The 22,275-nt window shown below is 40.3% G+C and overlaps 1 protein-coding gene across 12 annotated transcripts in view; it reads left to right on the top strand.

The window, feature by feature from the left end:
• Positions 1-22,275, top strand: part of KATNAL1 (katanin catalytic subunit A1 like 1) — a 110,004-nt gene that overhangs the window by 75,552 nt on the left and 12,177 nt on the right. For 4 of the 12 annotated variants that reach the window (XM_049647409.1, XM_049647411.1, XM_049647413.1 and 1 more), the window contains 2 exons: positions 6,530-6,656; positions 8,265-8,517. In XM_049647409.1, the coding sequence (XP_049503366.1) occupies positions 6,530-6,656; positions 8,265-8,463 (326 nt within the window). In that variant the 3' untranslated portion in view covers positions 8,464-8,517. Of the gene's footprint in view, positions 1-6,529; positions 6,657-8,264; positions 8,518-16,993; positions 22,270-22,275 lie in introns of those variants that run through there. The other 8 variants (XR_007461209.1, XR_007461207.1, XR_007461208.1 and 5 more) reach the window with 4 other exon arrangements.

The following is a 22,275-nucleotide window of genomic DNA, read 5'->3' as shown; positions in this document are numbered from 1 at the left end:
ACAGGCCTCATCCTTGGAGAACTCACTTTGTAGTTGGAAAGTAGGCATACGCTTAACCTAACTGCAGGGAAAACAGTGTAACATGCGGTGCCATTGTTCTCCGTGGTCCTTTTCCTTTTCTTTTTAAAGTTTTTGCTTAAATTCCAGTTGGTTAATATAGAGTGTCATATTAGTTTTTCATCACTTCCATACAACATCCGGTGCTCATCACAAGTGCCCTCCTTAATCCCCGTCACCTATTTAACCCATCCCCCACTCTGGTCCATGGTACTTCGGAGTGGAGAATGAGGACTGATAAATTCGGACTGAGGTGCTTTGGGGAGACTTCATGGAGGAAGTTGCATTTTCACTCATTTCCAAAGAGAAAAATAGAAAAAAAAAAAAAAAAAAAGAGAAAAACAGAAACAAAGGTGTGGTTGCTTGAAAATGAATAGATAGATAGCTCTTGTGGCTGAAGCATCTGGTAGGAGAGAAGGGTCTGGAATAGACAAAACAGCAACATGTGGAAAGATCTGAAAGAATGATATAGCAATCTAGGGTAAAATTAACGGCAAGAAGAGATTATATGAAAGTAAAAAGAAGTTGGAGGACATTTTATGAACACAAGCAACCTATGAAAGTAAATTTTTAGTTGGAAAAGGCGAAAAGTAAAACCATGAGAGTAGATAAAACCAAAGCCACCCGGAGGCCCCTGCTGGAGCTGTCTTGCTGGAGCACTTTCATGTTGTCTCTGGTCATTCCTTTGGCCCAGGCTGCTTCGGGCGCGGTGGCTTCAAGACAGTCCGATTTCATACGTGGTGGCCGTGGCTCCAGACGTTCCGCTAGGGGCGTTGCTTTTTATAACCTAGCCTTACAGGTCATATAGTGTCACTTCTCCTGTACCCTGGGTTGAAGCATTTACAAGCCCACCCATTTTCAAGAGGTGGGAATTAGACTACCTCTGGGTGGGAGAGCGTCAAGACCGCACCGCAGAAGCGTGTGTGGGATGAGAGAGACTCTCGCAGCCATCCTGGTAAGTACGACCTGCCATAGTTACCAAAAGGCAAAACAGCAGGCCCGGGTGGAGCTTGGCCTTACATAAGTCTCTTCCTTCACTTTATGCATCTAAATTATGGCAGCAACCGCCTGATCAGCTTAATGAACTCCCTTTTTCAGCCCCTTTCATTTAATTATATTTTGCTTTAGAATAACCTCCCTAAATCATTAAAGCATCATAGAGTCTCTTAGAGCTGAGTCTAATTTTCCATCACATCAGGGTCAGAGTTCTTTGTTTGGTTGTGCGTGTGTGTGTGTGTGTGTGTGTCTGTGTGTGTGTGTTTACCATAAGTTCTTATCTGTCTTATTTATATCTGTCTTATTTCTATTTATTTTTATTTATTTATTTATTTATTTATTTATTTATTATCTTATTTATATCTTATTTATTTATTTATTATTTATTTATTATCTTATTTATATCTGTCTATTTGTGTTTCTCAGTCCTCTTTTGTCCTTTTCTACTTACCATCCTCCCTCCCTGCCTCTGGTATATATATGTGCTTCTTTCTACTTCCATGTCATTATTTATGGTACTCCCATTTCCAGATTTTCTCCCTTTTCCACTCTATTTAAATTTTATTGGGGCACCTGGCTGGCTCAGTCAGTAGAGCATACGACTCTTGATCTCAGGGTTGTACGTTCGAGCCCCACATTGGCTGTAGAGATTACTTAAATAAAACTTAAAAAAAAATTATTGGTTTTTCAAAGTTGGCATTAAAGCATCTCATTCTGTGAAGGCTTCTTTTGGCCTGGCCTGTCTCCCTTGTGTAGACTTCACTTCCCTGGGTTATCTGTCTCCCAGATGTTCCTTAATAGAAGGGATCTGGCTTTTCTCTGTCTCCCCCTAATCTTGTTTGTTGATTGACTGATGGTGGTGGTGGGTGGGTGCGGGGGCAATGAACAATTTTCTGAGTGCTGACTGTGGGCCAGGCTTTACATCTATTAACCCATTTCCCCCTCACAACAGTCTTATGTGGTAGATTCTGTTCTTATCTTTATTTGACATGTGAGGAAACTGAGGCACCGAGAGGTTAAGTATCCTACCCAGTGAGGCAGAGCAGGGCAGTGAACCCAGGCGGTCTGGCCCCAGAGTGTGCACTCGTGTTCTTCTGCACTGGGCCTCCAAGTGTGCTCAGGGAAGTTGTTATTACAAGAAGTGTATGATCCTTTTAACAATGTTTATTTAAATTTAGAATGTATATTAACTTGGTTATGTAGTATTGGTGGTTCTTGACTATTAACCTATTAATTACTTGTTAAATCCTTTCACAAGGTTATTAAATATCATTCATACAGTTTTATAGAGCTGATAAATCCTACTTGGAACCGTCTAACAAACCACTGATACAAGCAGAATTAGAAGTCACTTTCCCCAAATTACAGTTACGAGGGAAAAGGATGCTTCCAACTAGGGCTTCAGTACTGGCTTATACTCCAGAGTTCATTTAAGGTGACTGTCGGGAACTTTCTTTCTATGGGATAATATAGTATATTAAACTTGGCATTTGAGTTCTTAGGGCAGGCTGCAGTTAAACATTCTGATTTCCAAATACAATGAATTCTAGCATCAGGACTAAAAGAGCAAAGTGATCTTTGTTCACTAACATTCACACTAACACGCTGTGTGTGGAGCACTATGAAGTCACGCTTACGTTAAGTTTGGAGGCATCGGGAGCACCCCCACTTTGTGTAGCAGCAGACCTGGGAGCTTCCTGCCCCTCCCTCTTTTTCCCCACCCCCCTCGGGCTGGCCACCTGAGTACAGGACTTCTTTGGCCCCATACCTCAAGTGATGGGCCTGCTGGCTAGGGATGGACAAAGATAAGGAGCCTCCTTACTTCCAAATTAAGGAATTCTGGAGGTAAAGATTGCCTAGTCACACTCTTTTTTTCTGGCGATCCCAGATAATGCGTGCTTGCTTCTCTTTCCACTGTGGCTGCCCTTTGCGTTGCTTTGCTCTTGTCTTACTTTGTGTGAGTGAGAAATAGAACTCACAATGGAAGCGTATTAAAATTTAGTTCAATCTATCCAATAATTGGCAAACAGGCAGATAACTACCTCTGTAGCTCAAGAAATGGAACGTTATCAGACTTCAGAAGCTCCCAGTATGTTCTTTCCCTAGCACAGCTCCCTTCTTGCCCCCTACTGGTAATCACTGTTATTCCTTTTATGGAAATACTTTGTTTCCCTTATAATTTTCTCGCCTAATAATATATCCCCAAAGTTTAACCTTTTTTTTTTTTTTTTTAAAACTTAAATGGAATCACACTGATTGTGTTCCTCTGTAGTTTGCTTCTTTGGCTCCAGTACATTTTTAAGATTCATCCATATTACGATTTCTAGATGCTGTTCATTTTTGTTGCTTATAGCATTCCATTGTATCAGTCAGCAAGGTATGCCACAACAAAGTACCACGGACTGGGTGGCTTAAACAGAAATTTATTTTCTCAGGCTACAAGGCCAAGGTCAAGCAAGGTGTCCTTTCATTCTGGAGCCTCTTTCCTTGGCCTGTAGGTGGCCATTTTCTTCCAGTGTCTTCAGGTGGTCTTCCTCCGTGTGTGCACGTGCGTGTGTGTGTGTCGTGTCCTAATTTCCTCTTCTTATAAAGATACCGGTCAGACTGGATTAGGGCCCACCCCTATGACCTCGTTTTTACTTTAATTACCTCTTTAAAGGCGCTATCTCCAAATACAGTCACATTCTGAAGTATTGAAGGTCAGGGCTTCAACATAAGACTTCAGTAGGAGGGACACAATTCGGCCTGTGATAGCCATTGTGTGATTGTACCACGATTATCCATCACATTATTTGGTGGACATTTTGGTTCTTTCCAGTTTTAGGCAGTTACGAACAGTGCTGCTGTGAATATTTTTATACTTGTATCATGGTGAAAACGTCTAAGCTTCCTTAGGTTAAGATGCCGCATTCCATCCTTGCAGCGAATTGCGGGTCAGGCTGCGTAGCTGAACAATAGTCGATAAATCCTGTCTGTCTTCCCAAGTGGTTGTTGCACTTTAGACTTCTACCCGCAAGGTGTGAGAGTTCCTGTTGCTTCCCATTTTTCCAAAACCTAGTGTTTTCCAAAACCTCAGCCTTTTTCGTTTATACCAGCCTCTTGGTGTGCAGTGCTATCTCACTGTGGTTTAATTTTTATTCTCTTCATTATTAAATACAGTAAAGCCTTGGTTTATGGGCATAATTCGTTCTGGAAACCTGCTTGTAATCCAAAGCACTTGTCTGTCAAAGCGAATTTCCAGAACCATTGGCTCAGTTGTGATCCTGTGACATTTGGTGTCACGTACTGCTCGTTTTGCAAGACGTCGCTCGTTTATCAAGTCAAAATTTATTCGAAATGTTTGCTCGTCTTGCGGAATGCTCGCAGAACAAGTCACTTACGTTCCAAGGTTTTACTGTAATTTGAATATATTTTCCTTTATTTATTAGCCACTTGGATTTTGTTGTTATATATCTGTTCAAGTCTTTTGCCCATTTTTCTTAATTAGGTGGTCTGATCTTTTTTTAGTTTTTGTAGGAGTTCTTTAAATATTCTGGATATAAGAACTTTGTTACTTATATACATTGTAAATATCTTCTCAAACTCTGTAGCTTGTGTGTTTTCACTCTATTTAGAGAGTCTTTTGATGAATTAGAGTTCTTAATTTTAATGTGGTCAGTTTATCAATCTTTTTCCTTTATGGTCAACTTTCTGAATATATATATATGTCTTAAGAATATTCACTCTGAAGTCATTAAGATATTTCCTGTTTTATCTTTTAAGATGCTCATAATTTTTGCATTTTACATTTAGGGTAGTAATATATCTGGCACTGATTTTTATGTATGGTACGAGGTAGGACCCAGTTTCATCCCCCTCCCCGCCCCCCCCCCCAGTAAATAGCAGTTCTGGGATCCTTTCTCCCACTGCTGGAACCACCTGTGTCATAAATCAGGTATCCATAGTGTATGCTTTGATCTACTTCTAGGCTTCCTATTCTGTATCATTGATCTATTTACCTGAGTCCTAATGCTTTGTAATAAGTCTTACATTCTGATAGAGCAGTTCCTCCCATCTTACTGTTTTTCCAGACTGTCTTAGTTGTTCTTGTTTCTTTCCATTGCCATAAACATTTCAGTATCTGACTGTTCAGATCCACAAACAAAATTGTTGTGGCCTTTACTGGAATGCAAAAGCATTTTTATATGCTGTATGATCATTTGGAGGAATTGTCAATGTCATGAAATACAAAACAAACATCGGGGAACTGCTTTAGATTAAAGAAGACTAAAGAGATAAGCGAGAAGACTGAAGAGATAACTAAATACAATGTGTGATGGTTTTTAAGAAAGTTATAAAGTCCTGGGGAAAATGGGGACATTTTAATCTGGATTGTCTATTAGATGATTCTAATGTACCAATGTTAAATTTCCTGGCAAGTGTGATAGTTGAATGGATACCTTTGTTCTTAGGATGTACATGCTGAAGAATTTAAGATGAAGTGTGATTGTCTACAGCTAGCTCCCAATTCAGGAAGCAGTGGGGAGGAGGAGAAGGGAGTGATAATGGCAAAATGTTGACAATTGATGAGTCTAGATGGAAGATAAATGGGTGTTCATTGATTTTTTTTTTTAAACTGTAGATTTAAAATAAATCTAAACTTTTCAAAAGAGAAGTTGGAGAAAATTAAATTTAATTTGATATATCAGGAAATAGTAGAAAGCCAGATCCAACCTAAGTTTGCGTTCTCTTAGTGTGCTGTATTAAATAGCGAATTTGCCACTAAAACTGATGGTAAAAAAAGCAAGCATGATTGGTTATTTAAATAATTCTGTACTTCATTAGAGCTTACGCAATACACATTCTCATCGTACTGGAACATTAGATGTCTGTGGGCTAGCTCTCCAAGTAAAAATACGTTAATATGTTTTTTGCGACAATTGCCGATTTCCTCTATCATAGGAAATCTTTTCTATATCACGCTAAAAGGTGAGCAAAGTGATTCACAGGAGTTAGTCCACGTAGTCTATAGTTTTATAAAACTAGGCCAAATGTTGTTTTACTAAAAGAATGTCTGGTACTTGCATATTAATGTTGAATATTAATGATTTTATTTTTAATAAGGATTTTATTTTTCATGAGGGATCACAAACCCTTTGTTTTCAAATCTGTATTTCACAATCTTCTTCACAACTTTTTGAATATATATGTTTATATCTTAAGAATATTTACTCTGAAGTCATTATATTTCCTATATTTCACAATCTGTGTTTAAAACTCTCAGTTTTGTTTCAATTTTTAGTTATTGAGCCCAGGCACATAGGAAGTTAAATAATTCTGAGTCATGCAATGAGTTGGTGATACTAGGTGAACTCAAGTTATTGACTCCTTTTTGCATTAGTCTCTTTCTTTTCCTAAATGTTGGTATGCGATTTCTCATCAAAATGATTTGTGAAGTGAAACATCTAACAGTAACAACAAAAAAATCTTTTAACAGCAAAAGGAAGAACTGAGCTTCTGAAGATCAATCTTCGTGAGGTTGAACTGGATCCTGACATTCAGCTGGAAGATATAGCAGAAAAGATTGAGGGCTATTCTGGTGCTGATATAACTAATGTTTGCAGGTATTTTTTTTTTAATAGTCTGTGACTTTTAGATATCAGGTATAGATTTGACATGAGGACTGGTCTTAAAGGCAGTATAGTTATTAAAACCTTTGACGTGAAAGCAGCAGTCCATTTCCTTGAAATGGTTTCTCATTTGTCTTCTTTTTTTTTTTTTTTTTTTTACATAGCTTCATTGGTCATTGTTAGATGAATAAATACATAACAATATGGTCACCTTTTCTGTCTTTGGTTTTTAAGAAATTTTACTTGGTAATAATGATTTTGACAAGCTAAGGTCAGTTTAGCCCTAAATTGGAGCCTAGCTGCATCAACATAAAATAATATTTCGTTTTGGTTAGTAGTATTTTACCACATGCAGAAGAGCAAGCAAAGTTGATCAATTTAAGCTGGGAAATATATAATATATACTTACATATTTAGTAACATCATAATTTAGTGACATCATAATTTGTAGATAATTCACATCACCCAATCCTTTTAAGCTGGGAAATATATACTTATATCATGTTATATAAGTATATATTACATATTTCCCTTTCAATTTAGTGACACAATAATTTATAGACAATTTACATCACTCAAAGAAGAGGATTTTCTTTTCTTTATTTGGGGGGGGGAGGGGAGAGTGCAAGTGGGGGAGGAGCAGAGCTGGAGACAGAGGATCAGAAAGGGGGTCCGTGCCGACAGGCTGACAGCAAGCAAGCCCGATGTGGGGCACGAACCCACGGACCGTGAGATCATGACGGGAGCCGAAGCCAGACACTCAATCCACTGAGCCACCCAGGCGCCCCAAGAGGATTTTCTTTTAGTTGTCACCTTCTTAACTGTACTGAAATTGACATCAGTAGCCTTTCTTTAAAACTATAACATCTGTTGTTTCTCACTCTAGATACTAGTATTTTTCACGTGCATCTAAGTTTAGCGGCACATAATCTCACAGTAGTTTCTAGTATCACTATAATAAAATATATAAAAATTTGAAGTTTTGGTTGGGTTGGCTTCCTATTAGCTTTTTCGTGAGCATTATCTGCCTCTTCGAAACCTTGATAATAATTTACAGTTGATCAGAGTGGAGCTGAAAATAAGATCTGGAAGAGCTAGATTTTATCCCTTTAGTAGCCCAGCAATGCTCCATGTGGAGAATTCCACATCCACTATATGTAGATACATTCATGTTCCAAAGAAGGAGTTTCCTGGCTTTACCTCCTCTAATTAGGTTATAGACAAACTGGTATAAGATTTGAATTATGTTAACCTTAGCCATGTGTTCATTTTCAAGTATGCAATTCAGTAGTTCACAATTCACTTCTGTTTCCTAACTTTCTTGGCTGTCTTTGAAGAGCAAGTGAGGAAAAGGAAATTTGGTACTAGCTGAGCCTAACCTAGACTTTTTGGATTCATTAATAGTACATTTTGTGTTTAAGTCATTTACATCCTGTTTTAACCTTTCTTGCACCCTCAGATAGCTCTAAAATGGGAAATTCTGAGCAGCATCGTAAAAACATAGAAAATGATCTTTTGAATGTTTTGTGTTAACTTTCTTACAGTTGAAAGTGTTTAAAACATTTACATCAGTATGTATTCACTGATTTTGTATGTTTTTAGGGATGCCTCTTTAATGGCAATGAGACGGCGAATCAATGGCTTAGGTCCAGAAGAGATCCGTGCACTTTCTAAAGAGGAACTTCAGATGCCTGTTACCAAAGGAGACTTTGAATTGGCTCTTAAGAAAATTGCTAAGTCTGTCTCTGCTGCAGACTTGGAGAAGTATGAAAAATGGATGGTTGAATTTGGATCTGCTTGAATTTCTGTCAGCTCTTTCATTTCTGGTATTTTTACTTATAAAATGTGAAGAAATTCCCTGCAGTTTTTTTTAAAAACAGGTTTAAAACTTCTCATTGGAGAGATTTTTCCCTTACAGGAAAAAAAAAAGAAAAACCCAAACCACCGAGAGTATAACCGTAGTTGAGAAATGAGAAAAGCTTACATAGAGAGCCTGGTAGTCTCCACCACCTGGCTTTGCGCTGGTATCCACGTGTGCACATGTGAATAGTGCACATCCAAACCAAGGTGTCAGGGAGGCCGAAGGAAGCGCTCCGCGTGCTCTTGTAGAAACTTGTTTACAAAAGGTTTAGAGGGACCTCTTTTTCTCACGTGCGTCTGTTGGCTTTTTTTGCTTTGTTTTCTTCTATTCTTTGCTCTGAACACGAGGGACCTAGATACGTTGACTTTTAACAGCAACACTGCGTTTGTGTCAAATTCCTCGTTCGTTGTTAAAAACGAGAGTTTGGAATTAAATAATGAACTTGTTAGTTAAGCCTTTAGAATTCAACTCTTACTGTTGCCGTCTATCATATGGTTGAATTTTAACCCTTCCTCCCCCCACCATTTCTTCTGTTAGCCATCTCATCATTTCTTCAGCTTTACATATCCTCACGCCTCGTGGTCTTTGAGACGTTTTGTCAGGTGGTGTCTCTGGGCTTCAGTATTTTTTGCTGGTACTTAACATTTCACGTTGGAAGGATGAGAAGAATGTAGTGATTGCATCAGATGCATTTCTTCATCCTAGACTTCTGGGTTTGTTTTCGCTTTTCTTTCAATACATTCAAATAGATAAGACCTTTACTTTCCTCAGCTCTAGCAATGTTTGATTTTTGCTGAACTTGACTTTCATATACTAAATAAATGCGTGGGTGTTCGAAACAAGTCCACTCTTTTGTGGCTAATGCAAAACAAAACAAAAATCGTTTTAATTATCCAGATAGCTTGTTTAACACAATAACATTGTACATAATGAGTGATGTTCATTTGAAAATTTTAGAATTATTCCTTGTCTAGGTTGAGAACTTGTACACCGCAGTGTACATTAGGATAAGATTAGGATAGAAATCTGACATGCACATGTCACGGTCAAAAGAGGCCAGAGAAAGTAGATGTGTCTAATCACAAGTAAAATATCCTGGTGTTAGTTGTTTTAAATTACATTTATCCCATTTTCGTTGGGCATCCTATGCTTTAATGGTGATGCTTTTTAAAATTTGTATTTGATGAGATCTTGAAGTCTCAATTTTGGAGAGCAGCCACTGGTTTAAAACTAAAAATAATAGAACTTTTTAGATATGTAACAAAAAAACCCTTTTAGTATCTTGCTTTAAGAGATTTTTTTCCCCTACTAAGAATTGCATAATTTTCAGATAACTTAAGTCTGATTCTAAACTCCAGTATTTTATCGAATGCTATAAATTACCCCCTGCTTCCCTGAGGTATAGATTATAAGAGTTAAAATCATAAGGCGTCGTAATTTTATTTTAACTCCTTTTTATTTAATTCATTTAAAAAAATTGAAATAAGTTTTCTTTTATTCATGACCTTTTATTTTATTTTATTTTATTTTTTTTTTAATTTATTTTTGGGACAGAGAGAGACAGAGCATGAACAGGGGAGGGGCAGAGAGAGAGGGAGACACAGAATTGGAAACAGGCTCCAGGCTCCGAGCCATCAGCCCAGGGCCCGACGCGGGGCTCGAACTCACGGACCGCGAGATCGTGACCTGGCTGAAGTCGGACGCTTAACCGACTGCGCCACCCAGGCGCCCCATATTCATGACCTTTTAAAATAAATAAATGATCACACTAAGATAATCTTGCAAACAGTTGCCATCTAGTAACATATTTTTTTCCCCTGAAGTCCTAGGGGCAGTCGTTAATACATTTGTGTTTTGATTGCTAAAACTTCTATTTTGGTTGACTAGTTAGACCCTTTTTCTAGGTTTTGTGTTATTTGTGTGGGTATGTATTTCTTCTTCTTTTTAAAATTCTTCACGGATAATAGCATGGTGATCGCGATTTTTAAAAAACTATCAGTTAAGTAGTATTTGGACACTCAAGCTTCCTGGAACCTTATCTGCTTTGTTGAGAGTCAGCTGTGCTTTTTTATTTCCCTCATTTCTCATTTTGCTCTGTCAGTGGATGGCAAATGCTTTGTATTTCTTTTTTCTTTCTTTTTTTTAATGTTCATTGTTTATCTTTGAGAGAGAGTGAGTGGGAGAGGGGCAGATAGACCGGGGGTGGTGGGGGGGTGGGGGGCAGAGGACCTGAAGCGGGCTCTGGGCTGCCAGCCGAGAGCCCAATGCGGGGCTTGAACTCATGAATCGTGAGATCATGGCCTGAGCCGAAGTTGGACGCTCAACTGACTGAGCCACCCAGGCGCCCCAATGCTTTGTATTTCTTAAACCCCTTAAAGGATCCCAAGGAGCTTCCCCAGGTCTTCTATCCGGCCTTTACTGTACATCCTGTGTCCACTGTCTTTATTGCAAGACAGGGTGTTGCCTTACCCAGAATGAGAAAATTGTTGTCTTTTGCTTTTTTTCTATGTTGCATTATCAAATTAGAAGGATGTGTTTACTTCATCTGAAAACATGAGTGCTTTGGGCTCTGCAACAAAGTGATGTTAGGACTGAGTTTTGTGCAATTCTGTCTTGCACATACCTGATCAGATAGTCCCTTTGTTCAGCCACCTTGCACTGGTTGCTTACTGTGTACAAGACCCTTGGAGGGGGAGCTCTGTGGCTTACAGAGTTGGGCCAGGTTGTCGTGCAGTACTGACTCTGGGCCCTTTCTATAATTACACCGTGTGGCTTCTGGCTCCAACTAATGAGATGAGTCCACATCATAAAAGGAGAGGCGCAGTAATCTGTGTGTGCTTTGGAAAGATAATATTTACAGGTGTTTCTCTTTTTCCTTTAAATGTTTCAAAATAAGAAATTTGTTTGAGCAAGGTCACTATTATAGATCTGGCTACTTTCATGAATCATTTCCTGAAGTTCATGTTTACGGTAAACACGTACCCATGTAATTGTGTATGCACGTTCCGTGTTTATTGTGAACATTTTGCTCTCACAATCACTTTATTTTTTAAAGGAAATTTGTGTTGATGAAATGGGCCAGATAAATGGCTTTTAACTGTAGTCTGAAACCTTCTAGAAGTCCAAGCAGGAAAATAGACGATGGTATCACAGATTTTTATCTTCTCGTCAGTAGCAGTGTAGAAATTCTAGAATGATCAAAAACACGCTTTGGGCTTGGACTTCTATCTTCTGAACTACCAAGACAGCTTGGAACAGGAAACATGTGGTCTAGCTGCATAATTATGGGCTTCAGTTGAGCCCCTGAGATTACAGTTTTTATGATGTGATATTTGACTGTCAAAGTATAGGCTGAAACCACTAATTACTCAAAAAGGGGGCGAGCAAATATCTGGTGAATCTCCGATGAACAAACATACAACCACGTCAAGAATAAAATGTGCGTTAACAGCCCAGATTTATAATGTGACTGTCACTCTACCACTTGGCTAATGTACCTGACTCCTCTGAACACAAAGTTATTGATATTCTGTAGGTTTTGCACAGCTTGAGTTGCTGTTAACCCTTGCCTTGGAGGTTTCTTATATGTACACTCTTGAATCTGTGATGGGAATTGTAAAACAGGAGCCTGTTGGCATAATTACGTGTCACTCTCCCCCACTCTGACTGCAGCTCGAGTGAAGGGCTTAGGCAGGTATTTTCACATTGTGTGGGCCTTGGCTTCTTCAGTGTTAATCTTGATTATTGCGTCTTTTTTGTGTAATAGTAGGGCCCCACTCTTTCCTTCATCATAAGTGATAAATCACCTTAGCTTGTATCCTGTGTGATAGGCATAAAATGTTAAGGATATTTTCTGGCCTTTTCCAAGAAAGGGCCACATGAACTTGCGTGAAACAGTAGTAATTATTCTTTACACATTTTTTTTTGTAACTTTTGTTCCTTAACTGTTTCGATTGTATATTTTTTACATACCACTTAATCTGTGATGCACATAATATTTATGTGAATCTAAAAATCTGTCATAACAGAAAAGAATAGGAATTACAGTTGGAGGGCTTGTTAGGGAACAAAAGTATGTGAGCCCCAAATGTTATATTCTCATCTCCACGACTTATTTTGGCAGAGAAAGCTAGAAACTCCATTATAATTACTATATTTATCTATTTATACCTTCAAATTGGGCTTTTCATACTTATTTATTTAATTTTTAAGAACATTTGCTTTTTTTAAAAACGTTTATTTATTTTTAAGAGAGAGCACGTGAGCAGGGGAGGGGCAGAGAGAGAAGGAGACAGAAGATCGAACCCACAAACTGCGAGGTCATGACCTGAGCTGAAGTAGGATGCTTTCAACTGACTGAGCCACCCAGGCGCCCCTAAGGACATTTGCTTTTAATTTTGTTTCTCAATGTGGAAACTGTGGGAGTACGTTAAAAATAAAATCCCTAAGATAATAGATACATTTTTAAACATTCACAGATTAACAATAATTCTTGAAATATTTATTAGGTTTTTTTGGCTCTGGACAACTCTTTAGCTCTATGGTATTTCTAAATTTCCGAGTGATTTATTAATAAAAAAAAAAGGAAAACTATTAAGGTAATATCACTTATTCTTTTTATTTTACCATTCTTATTTCTTGATCAACCTTAGTTCATTTATGTCTATAAATCAACTAGATACTGCTTTGTCCCCAACAGTGTGTAGGTTTTTATACATTTGGGAATTTGGCACAGCAAATAGGGAATTAGCGTAGAGGTTTTCTTCCAGTAAACGGGCTCCCATTTGATTTTGTGTTCAAGACTATAAAACGCACTTTTGTTTGACAACCTCTGACATGACTAAATATTGCCCTTTGGAAAATCTGAATCTTTGCACTTGTTATCTCCAGAGTCTACCTCAGTCACCCAGGCTTAGTTTTAGGAGGAAATGAACTGAAACCATATTTAAATTCTGTTCATCATCTATGCAGACTTGTTTCTTCAAGTACTTCCTTTTCTCTCCTCCTGCCCTTTTCCCGCTGCCTTTTTTTAAATCTTGAAGTTTTTATTTAACATACTTGCTTTTGCAAAACCGTCTATTCCAAATTAAGCCTCTGTGACATGTCTGGATGATCTTAATTCCCTTTTTGGTATGGCTTCATTATTGGGATGTGTTTCATTTCAACAAGCAGTTTCAAACACAACACACATCCCCCTCTTTTCTCGTGGCTTCATAAACGCAAAGTAATGTGATGACATGAAAAATCTTGGAACCTAACTGTTCCTGTGTCCACTTTCTAAGAACCCACATGTGTTTTCTGAAAACGCACAAAAGTGGACACACGTCTGTTCACGTGTTGATACGGCAACAGGGCATCGACTTCAGGTACCGTTGTGTGGGGACAGTTCCCAGGGAATCATTACACGTTAAGACGGTTTATGTATGGTTACGAATTTTGTCTCAGTGTTTGTCTCAGTATTTTGACCCTAATTTAAAGAAAAAGGTGTTTCTGAATTGTATTTATTAAACGTGCTTTTCCTTACATTCTGTGCTGCTACTTTGCTGGTCTCATGAGCTTAGCTGTCTCTGTGCATAGGTTACGATTGGGTAATAAATCTCTAGAGTGTTGCTCGTTGGTGTTTTCTTTGCGGTTCATATTTGATCTGCGGTCACTGCTGCACTTACTGCCGTTAATGAGAGTAAGAAACCTTTCACTAGTAAGAAATGACTTTCCCAAGTATCAGTTCTTAAAAGATCACATACGGTAAACCTGACCTCTTCCGTTTGCCACGCGTTATATTACTGATTTCAGGGTTGATGAAGATGAGAGAGACTTTTCAATTAATTCTAACTGGTGTAATAACTATACTTGCCTTATTTATAGGACGCCACTGTAAAATGGATATCTCGTATGGTGACTCTTCCAGATGACTGTATCTTATCTTATTTCATGAATCCCCCTCCATTTTTGAATTCGTGGACTTTATTTTTTTGAGCAATTCAGGTTTACAGAGAAATTCAACAGCGGGGAGAGTTCTTCCTCCCTGCTTTGCTCCCTCCCCCGCCCCGCAATGCTTCAAGCCCCCTTTATGAATATCTTGCTTTAGCATAATACATTTGTTATACTTGAATCAATATTGATACGTTATTATTACATAGTTACTAAAGTACACAGCGTACATTAAAGTTCACTCTGTGTGGTACAGGCGCGTGGGTTTTGGTCACAGTATAATGTCGTATATCCACCATCACGGGATCGTACAGAACAGTTTCAGTGCCCTAAAAATCCTCCTGGCGCTGACTGTTCATCTTTCCCCCGCCCCGCTCCTCTGGCAAGCACTGATTTTTTTTTAACTGTCTCTGCACTTCGCCATTTCCAGAATGTTACATAGTCAGAATCATACTGTTACTTAACAATATGCACTTAAGGTTCCTCCGTGTCTTTTCGTGGCGTGATCGTTCATTTCTTTTTATCACGGACTAACATGGATGTTACGTGGATATTCCAGTTTGTTTGAAGGACATCTTGGTTGCTTCCAAGTTTAAGAAATCGCTATAAACTACTAAAAGCATTCACGTACAGGTCTTTGCGTGGACGTACGTTTTCAACTCATTTGAGTAAATACCTAGGAATGCAGGGGCTGGAATGTGTGCTAAAGAGTATGTTTAATTTCGTAAGAAGCTGCCAAACCATATTCCACGCGAGCCGTCCCCGTTTGCGTCCCCAGCCGCAGCACGTGAGCGTCCCGGTCGTTCCACATCCTCTCCGGCATCTGGTGTTGTCAGTGTTGTGATTTTGCCTCTGGAAAGTGTGTCCCAGTATGACATTGCCGTCGCCATTCCCAGTTCTGTAGTGACAGGGCACGCATCTCCTCATATGCTTACCTGTTTTCAGTTGGCTTTTATCGAAACCTTGCCAAAATGTATCACACTTGTTCTCCGAGTTTGTAACAGAGAACTTGAACTTCACCTTGGCTTTGTGATTCGAGGTCATCCTGAAGACATGCTACCCCCAGCAGCTGGTGGGGGGCGAAGTAGCAGCGTTTTTCTGTCTGTCGCTCACTGGCCTTTGAGTTTTGGTGTTTGCTCTTAACAGCATTTTTACTCTTCTGTCATCAGACTGACAACCTCTATTCCTCTTCCAGGTCCTGCCCCCAGTCTGTAGTGAACCCAGTGAAAGAGTCGTTAGGCTTGTTCGAATTACGGGTAACTTCAGGAGGACAGCCAGCTGGGGATGACGACTGGTAGGGAGCTGCGGTCTCTGAGCTCTGGTGCTGTGTGTCATTTCCCTAGGCTGTGTGTGGCCTTCTTAGCTTTATCTTTGGTGCCCAGAGGTGTTCCTGGCAGACCCAAGGGCGAAGTTGATGTTTATGCCTGATTATGTTGTCACGTAGTTGTAGAATAATAGTTCTAGCTGGAAGGCGCCCAGCATCCCTTTAATCCCACAACCGCACCCGTCTTCTTGCTGTGACCATTGCTGAGGATGTGCTCTATTACAGGCTGTCCAGAAAAGAATTAGGTAAATGGGACAAAAGAATAGGAAACATTTGTGGCTAGGGCCTTCCCACTCCCTTTGGTCCTTGCTCCTTTCTCCAGTACGTGTTTCCGATGCTGCCTCGTGATGTGTCGTGCGGATTGGCTCACGTGGCGGCGCGTACTTGAATGTTGGGGTGTTTGCCCGGTGGAGGCAGGACTGAGTTGGGAACCGTGGGGGGAGGCGTAAGTATCGCCCGGGCAGCGTCAGCTGCCGCCTTGCAAATGGATAGCCGGAAAGGCAACGTGGGCTGTCAACTCAGGCTCGGATTCTGGAGGCAACTCCCTGCGTGCTCCCTTCCTTCCCTGGCTGGACGTGACCTCAGGCAGATACAGCTGGCCCAGACAGACACGGGGATTCAGCTGGGATGCGTCCGGCTCCTTGCTCACCACCACCGCTCCTGTCACACCAGGACGGTGTTCACGGGCTACTTCCTATCCTCTTCATGATCAGAAAAGTCTCATGGCCAACTCTTCCCTAATGTTAAGTTTCCTGAGATCTTCTGCGGACCTTTCACGCAAGTTTTGAGAGGCACTCAGCAGCAACCCAGGGTGCTGAGACCTGAAATTGGGAGCAAATGACTTGGTCCAGTCCCCACGTGTTACAGGTGAAAGACCGGAACGCAGAGAAATGTTCTGATGTGCATTCAAGGTCACATTTTGAACGGGGAAGTAGCACTTGTATCTATTTTTGATCTGAGACAATGCTACAGAGAAGCTGTAAAGCAAGCAAGCAAGATGTTTCCTGAGGACCTTTAAGCCTCTGAAGCATAGCAGTGGAGACTATTCACCCAAGTTAATGATGGTTAAAAATAAGAAATAGGAGCTAAACTGACACCATAGATTGGAACTAACGTTTATAACGTTTGCTATGTGCTAGACACTTTACCTTACCTTTATTGTTTTATTAAATCTGTGCATTAGCTCTAAGATTTACTGTTACTCTCTTTTTGCAGGAGAGGAAACTGAGATTTATAAAGTGACTTGCTCTAGTCATTTGGCCCCTAAGAAGCGGAGGAAGGAATGGACCTAGGTCAGTTTAGCCCCACAACCTATTTCTTTGCCATAGTCCAAGATTACTTTTAACAGTGTAAATGCAAAAGTACTCAATTCTTTTCTTTTTAAAAAAGTTGTAATGTCTATTTATTCTTTGAGAGAGAGAGAGAGAGAGAATGAGCAGGGGAGGGGCAGAGAGAGAGGGAGACACAGAATCCAAGGCAGGCTCCAGGCTCCAAGCTGTCAGCACAGAGCCCGATGTGGGATTCAAACCCACAAACCGTGAGATCATGACCTGAGCTGAAGTCAGATGCTCAACCGACTGAGCCACCCAGGCACCCCTAAAAGTACTCAATTCTTGAAATAAATGTTACACTCACTCATTTTTCTGAGGTTAGTAATCACTGTTACCTTCTGTTTCCTATGATGCTTTTTTGCCAGGAGACTTTTAGGCTCTTGTGTTGTGGGATTAAAGTGATTTGGAGAATGTCACTGTTATTTGCTGTAGGTGTATATAAATATACACCTTCTTGATTTTCAGGACAGGCTTTATTATACGAACCAGTCGTTCTAAGACGTTCCACAAATTATATTTAGACCACCAACTTAAGCGACATAAAGCTCCATCGGTTATTTTTATTAATAAGATCCCTGACAGTGCTCTGCCCACTGGATGACAGCTCCAGAGTCATTAGCTGTGTGTATGGTCACCGTCGGTTACCAGGAGAGCTGGCCCTGGGGTTGGGGTCTGTATTTGAAGCACTACCCCGGAGCTGAGTTTACTTCTGAATGTTCAGGATGTTTCCAATTAGCACATCTTGAATAGCTTCTTTAGACAAATAACTAATCATGGTATGACTACTGTATTACAGAACATAAATCTTAAACTATAGTGTTAGTAATTATTATGTAATTAGAGATGAATGAATTAAGCCTCGTTTGCAATTTGTAAAATACCTCAAGTTATTTTTCAAACATTTTGAAACATGTTTTGTAACATTTCTCAAATGTACTTTACCAGGCATACTTCCTCTAATTTTCAAGCCCTTGTGTATTTTAAGGGAAATTTAATCCATATGTTTCTGATTCATTTACACTTAACTCATCAAAGTTATTTTTTAAGAACAATTTGGTTTCCAAGCAGCCTTAGGAACCCTTGTCATGAATTCTGTCAGCCTTTAAAAGCCTTTTCCCCAATCAAAACTTTTTTCCTCCAAAGATAAATGTGGATGAAATTTCGGTTTACAATGCAGAGCCCGTATTTCAAAATCTAAGCTGGTTCTGAATTTAGTGTAATAAGTTGTTCTGCCTTTACTGAAAGAACTGGCTTAATTTGTTTCTCTTCAAAGCAGGCCTCTGCAAAGAGTTTGTAATAAATAACAGTGTGCTTTCTTGAAAACACAGTGCACTGACGTTCTATACTGCCTTCCCGAATTCATAGCACAGGTGACAAATGTGGGTCGATCAGACATGGCAAACAAAATGAACTGTTTTGGGGGGCCCGTCATGTAACTGATGAATACGTGTACATATTCGAATATACACGCATACATTCATAAAATGCTTACATTCTTATAGATTACCTTTTTTGTTTGTTTTTACCTGTACTTAAAAATTCAAGCAAGACTTTGCTGTATTCTGGATTAAATTAATAACTGATCGTGAAATGACTGTAATTGTTCTCATGTCTCTTCAGAAATGTTCCCCACCTGAGATTTCGTTCACCGGGTTTGTGTGGCCCAGCAGTCGGGCTGTGAGCACAGCTTTTTGTGTAGTTTTAATTCAACGGAGTGGGGTGATTGTATGAAATCTTCTTCGGAAAAGTAAGGTCCTTGCAGTGAAGGTGGAAGGCTGACAGCTAATTGGACAGAATGTCATACAGCAGAGTGACTCTGGAAATGATTTGCTGAAACACAGCACCAGAGGAATGGAGGTTGTTCGAGGCAGCTAGAAGCCATATTCAGAAATATTCACATTAAAAGAAAGGTACCATTTTCTTGGGTTCTCATCAGAGAATTGCATGAAACACATATTTGCTAATTGCAAGAAATCACCTCTTTAGTTCCTGTTTTTGGTGGAAACTATCATTTTCTCCCTGAAGTTTTTAATGTGGGATAAAAACATCTTTTTCTGTACTTTTCAGGGCATACCAATTTCTTATATATCTTGCCAGTTTGTGCTGTAAATGAACTCTTAATATTTTATGAAAAAGCATTATGATAGATGAATTCCTTTTAAGAATTAACACCTACTTTTTAAAAATTCAAACGAAAATGAGAAACCTCTTGCATGAGGGGATATTTTTACCTTTTACCTTATATTTTTCTATGTGATAATTACTTAGAAAGGAAATATGCTTACACATAAAGCAATATGTATAGAAATCAAGTTGGTCAGTGCTTGTGTTTCTGTCTCCCAAAAGCCTTTGGCCTAGAAGTCAGTCATGATTCCATCTCATTTCATACGACTCCTAGGACAGGACTGTGCGGGCCATTGTCACTGGTGACCTGGGACAATGTTCTGCAAATTTCTTTGATGATGCCTCTCCATCAAGAAGTGATTTGTGAGTTTTCCACCCTGACTGTATTGATAGCTTGCAGAACATTTGTAATCTACAGTAGTTTTTGTGTGCAATTTATAACAATGTTCACGACATTAGAAAATTTAGAGACCGAAAATATGAAAACATTGCCAAATAATTTTGTTGGTACAAAAATGCCCTCTAGAAATTATGAAGAGTGTTTGTACTGAGAGCCATGAGATTAAATACACCTCATTCTTTTTTTTAACTTTAACTTTCGCCTCACTGGGTACAGTGATTTATAATGTATTTCACTGCTTAGTTTTAATGACTGTTGTGGTGAAAAGGTCACTTCACAAAAGTGGATAGATCCAAGTGGAAGAAGTAAATCATTGACTGCAACTCTAAGTCAGGAGCTTTATTAAAAATGATTAAAATTCATGCTCACTACGCAGAAGTTTTCATTTACCTTTGGCCAAACCTGTGAACCGCTCGCTTCATTTGGAAGATGTTTAAACAAATAGGAAAATTCTTTCAAGTTTAAGTTGCACATATTAGAGTTTTTAATAAGAGACTCAGTGTTTTTGGCAACAAAATCACGGGACAGTGGAAGCCCCTACTCGAGGTCGAGACCTGGGTCTTCCTTCTGCCTGCCTCCCTGCTCCGTGTGTGCCCAGGATTCCTGGCTCTGTCAGCCCCTCCCATAGTGTCCCCCATTCTGCTCTGTCTGGACGTGATAGCTCTTGAACACCATGGGACAAGTTTCATTCCTGTTGTGAGTTTTCCTCTCCCAGTCTTCAAAGAATGCCTGCCTTCTAGATACCATGTGAATGTCACTGCCCATTTCTTCCTTTTCACTTGTCAGTGCACAACCTGCACAACCGTTCCTCCAGCTTCTGTGCAAAACTTGACCCGCAGAGGCGCCAGGTTGTTGCGGCTCTCCTTTTATCTGCGTGGGACGTTTCCAGAGCCGCCAGCCGCCCGAGGCAGCGGCTTGCGGCCTCTCCTCGCTGAGGGAGGAGGACGAGGACCCTTCCATCGAATGTGAATGGAACTGTTGAAGGGAGAAGCAAGAGTAGAGCAGAGATTCCTAGTTACTAACAGAAAAGTGCTAAGCTGTGAGAGTCCCGGCTAGAAGGGAGAACCGAAGAGGGAGGATCTGGCGTTTTCAAAGGGAAGGAATCCGCCTGTACTCCTGTGACCAGGCCGAGACTGCCGTGCGCCACAGATGTCCCGTCTTAACTTGCACTGTGTGCGCTCTGGTCAAAGCCTCACTCCTGCTCTCTGGCTGGGGATCTACCAGCTGTTTACACAAGGGGTCCGTCTGCCGGGTCGCGAGAGGCCTGGTGGTATTGTGAGGACGTATAGGACTGTCGGGAGGACGAAATGACATCCTGAGTCTAAAGGGCTTATCAGTTTCTGGCACCGCAGTAAGCCCTTAGGAGACGTGAGCCGCGGTGCTGCCTTGGCCCCTGGCAGGCTCTCCCGGAGCCGATCGCTGAATTTTAAGGGAAGGGGCAAGCCTTTCAACCACGCATAGCTTGGAGTTGGCCTCCGCGGGCCTATTTATGCCACAGAAGCCAGCAAACATTACAAGTCAGGGCTTCCTCCGCACGCCCCCTGGAGCACACCGCTGGTTAGCTATTTTTATTTTGTGTCAGTTTTTTCTCTTTTCTCCACGCGCAAAGCAGCCCTGGATGCCCAGGCTGGCTGTTTGTCAGTCCCTCTGAACTAAGTAGATGCAATGACGAATAATGTTCCTAACCCCTGCCAGTCACGGTGAATAGCTCACATTGATTTGCATTGAGCCATTTTTGACCCTGGGTGAACGGCCGTTGGGGATCTGTCAAAATTAGGGGCCACTCTCTTCTCTTACACTGGTACTTTTAATGCAGCGGAGCAGAAATCTAAAGATACCAGAAATCGACCGAAGTGTCGCACTACCCCTTAATTCCCTGTCCAATGCAGGGTGAGCTCTATCCAGGCAGTTGCCCACACTGTTTTCAGCTTTTTACCAAAGGTGAGATACTTTTAATTGCCCAAAAAGTTCTGGCCCCCAGCATTGGCATGGCTTACCTAGTGGTTGTAGGCATGTGTCCATAGAAGTGTTTTGCCAGGCATTCGTGAAAACTATTTGGCTATTTTTTTTTTTTTTTTTTTAAGCAAAGGTGGTAGAGGGAGGAGGAAGAGAGGGTTCTGTTCTTACTTCTTCTAATACCTTCCCTGATCCAAAAACTGGAGTTTAGCGGTAGAACCCAATTAGAACTCTCTTGCCTCATTTAGCACACGATCACATTTCTCGCTATTTACGACAGAAACAGAAAAGTAAGCATAATTTCTCAACAAAGAGGGAATTTACGAGCGACGCGATGTTTCTCTTACTGTAGTTAGAGACGTACCTTCTAGAGGGTCCCACAGGGCCTGTGTGCCTTGCTTAAGAATCACAGACTGGAGTGGTAGTTCGTTGGCCCACTGGCTTTTCACAAGGAAGGAAAGGTGTTACGTGATGTCAGAAGGTCTCCGGTTCCATAAAGCGGAGCTTTCCAAGGGTTTCCCTGTTCAGACGTTTTCTACGTAATGCCTGAGGGATCCTGCAGGAAGGGGGCCTAGAAGATCTAAGCAAGATTTATTTTTTCATGCATTTTAATTTGAATCTTAACTAAGATTATTTACGTAAGTCTACTTAGACCTTCATTAAATCATTCCAAGTTTCGAATGTCC

This window comes from Panthera uncia, assembly GCF_023721935.1.
Source record: "Panthera uncia isolate 11264 chromosome A1 unlocalized genomic scaffold, Puncia_PCG_1.0 HiC_scaffold_16, whole genome shotgun sequence".
In the NCBI taxonomy this organism is placed as follows: domain Eukaryota; kingdom Metazoa; phylum Chordata; class Mammalia; order Carnivora; family Felidae; genus Panthera; species Panthera uncia.
This window is presented reverse-complemented; position numbering and strand designations above follow the sequence as displayed.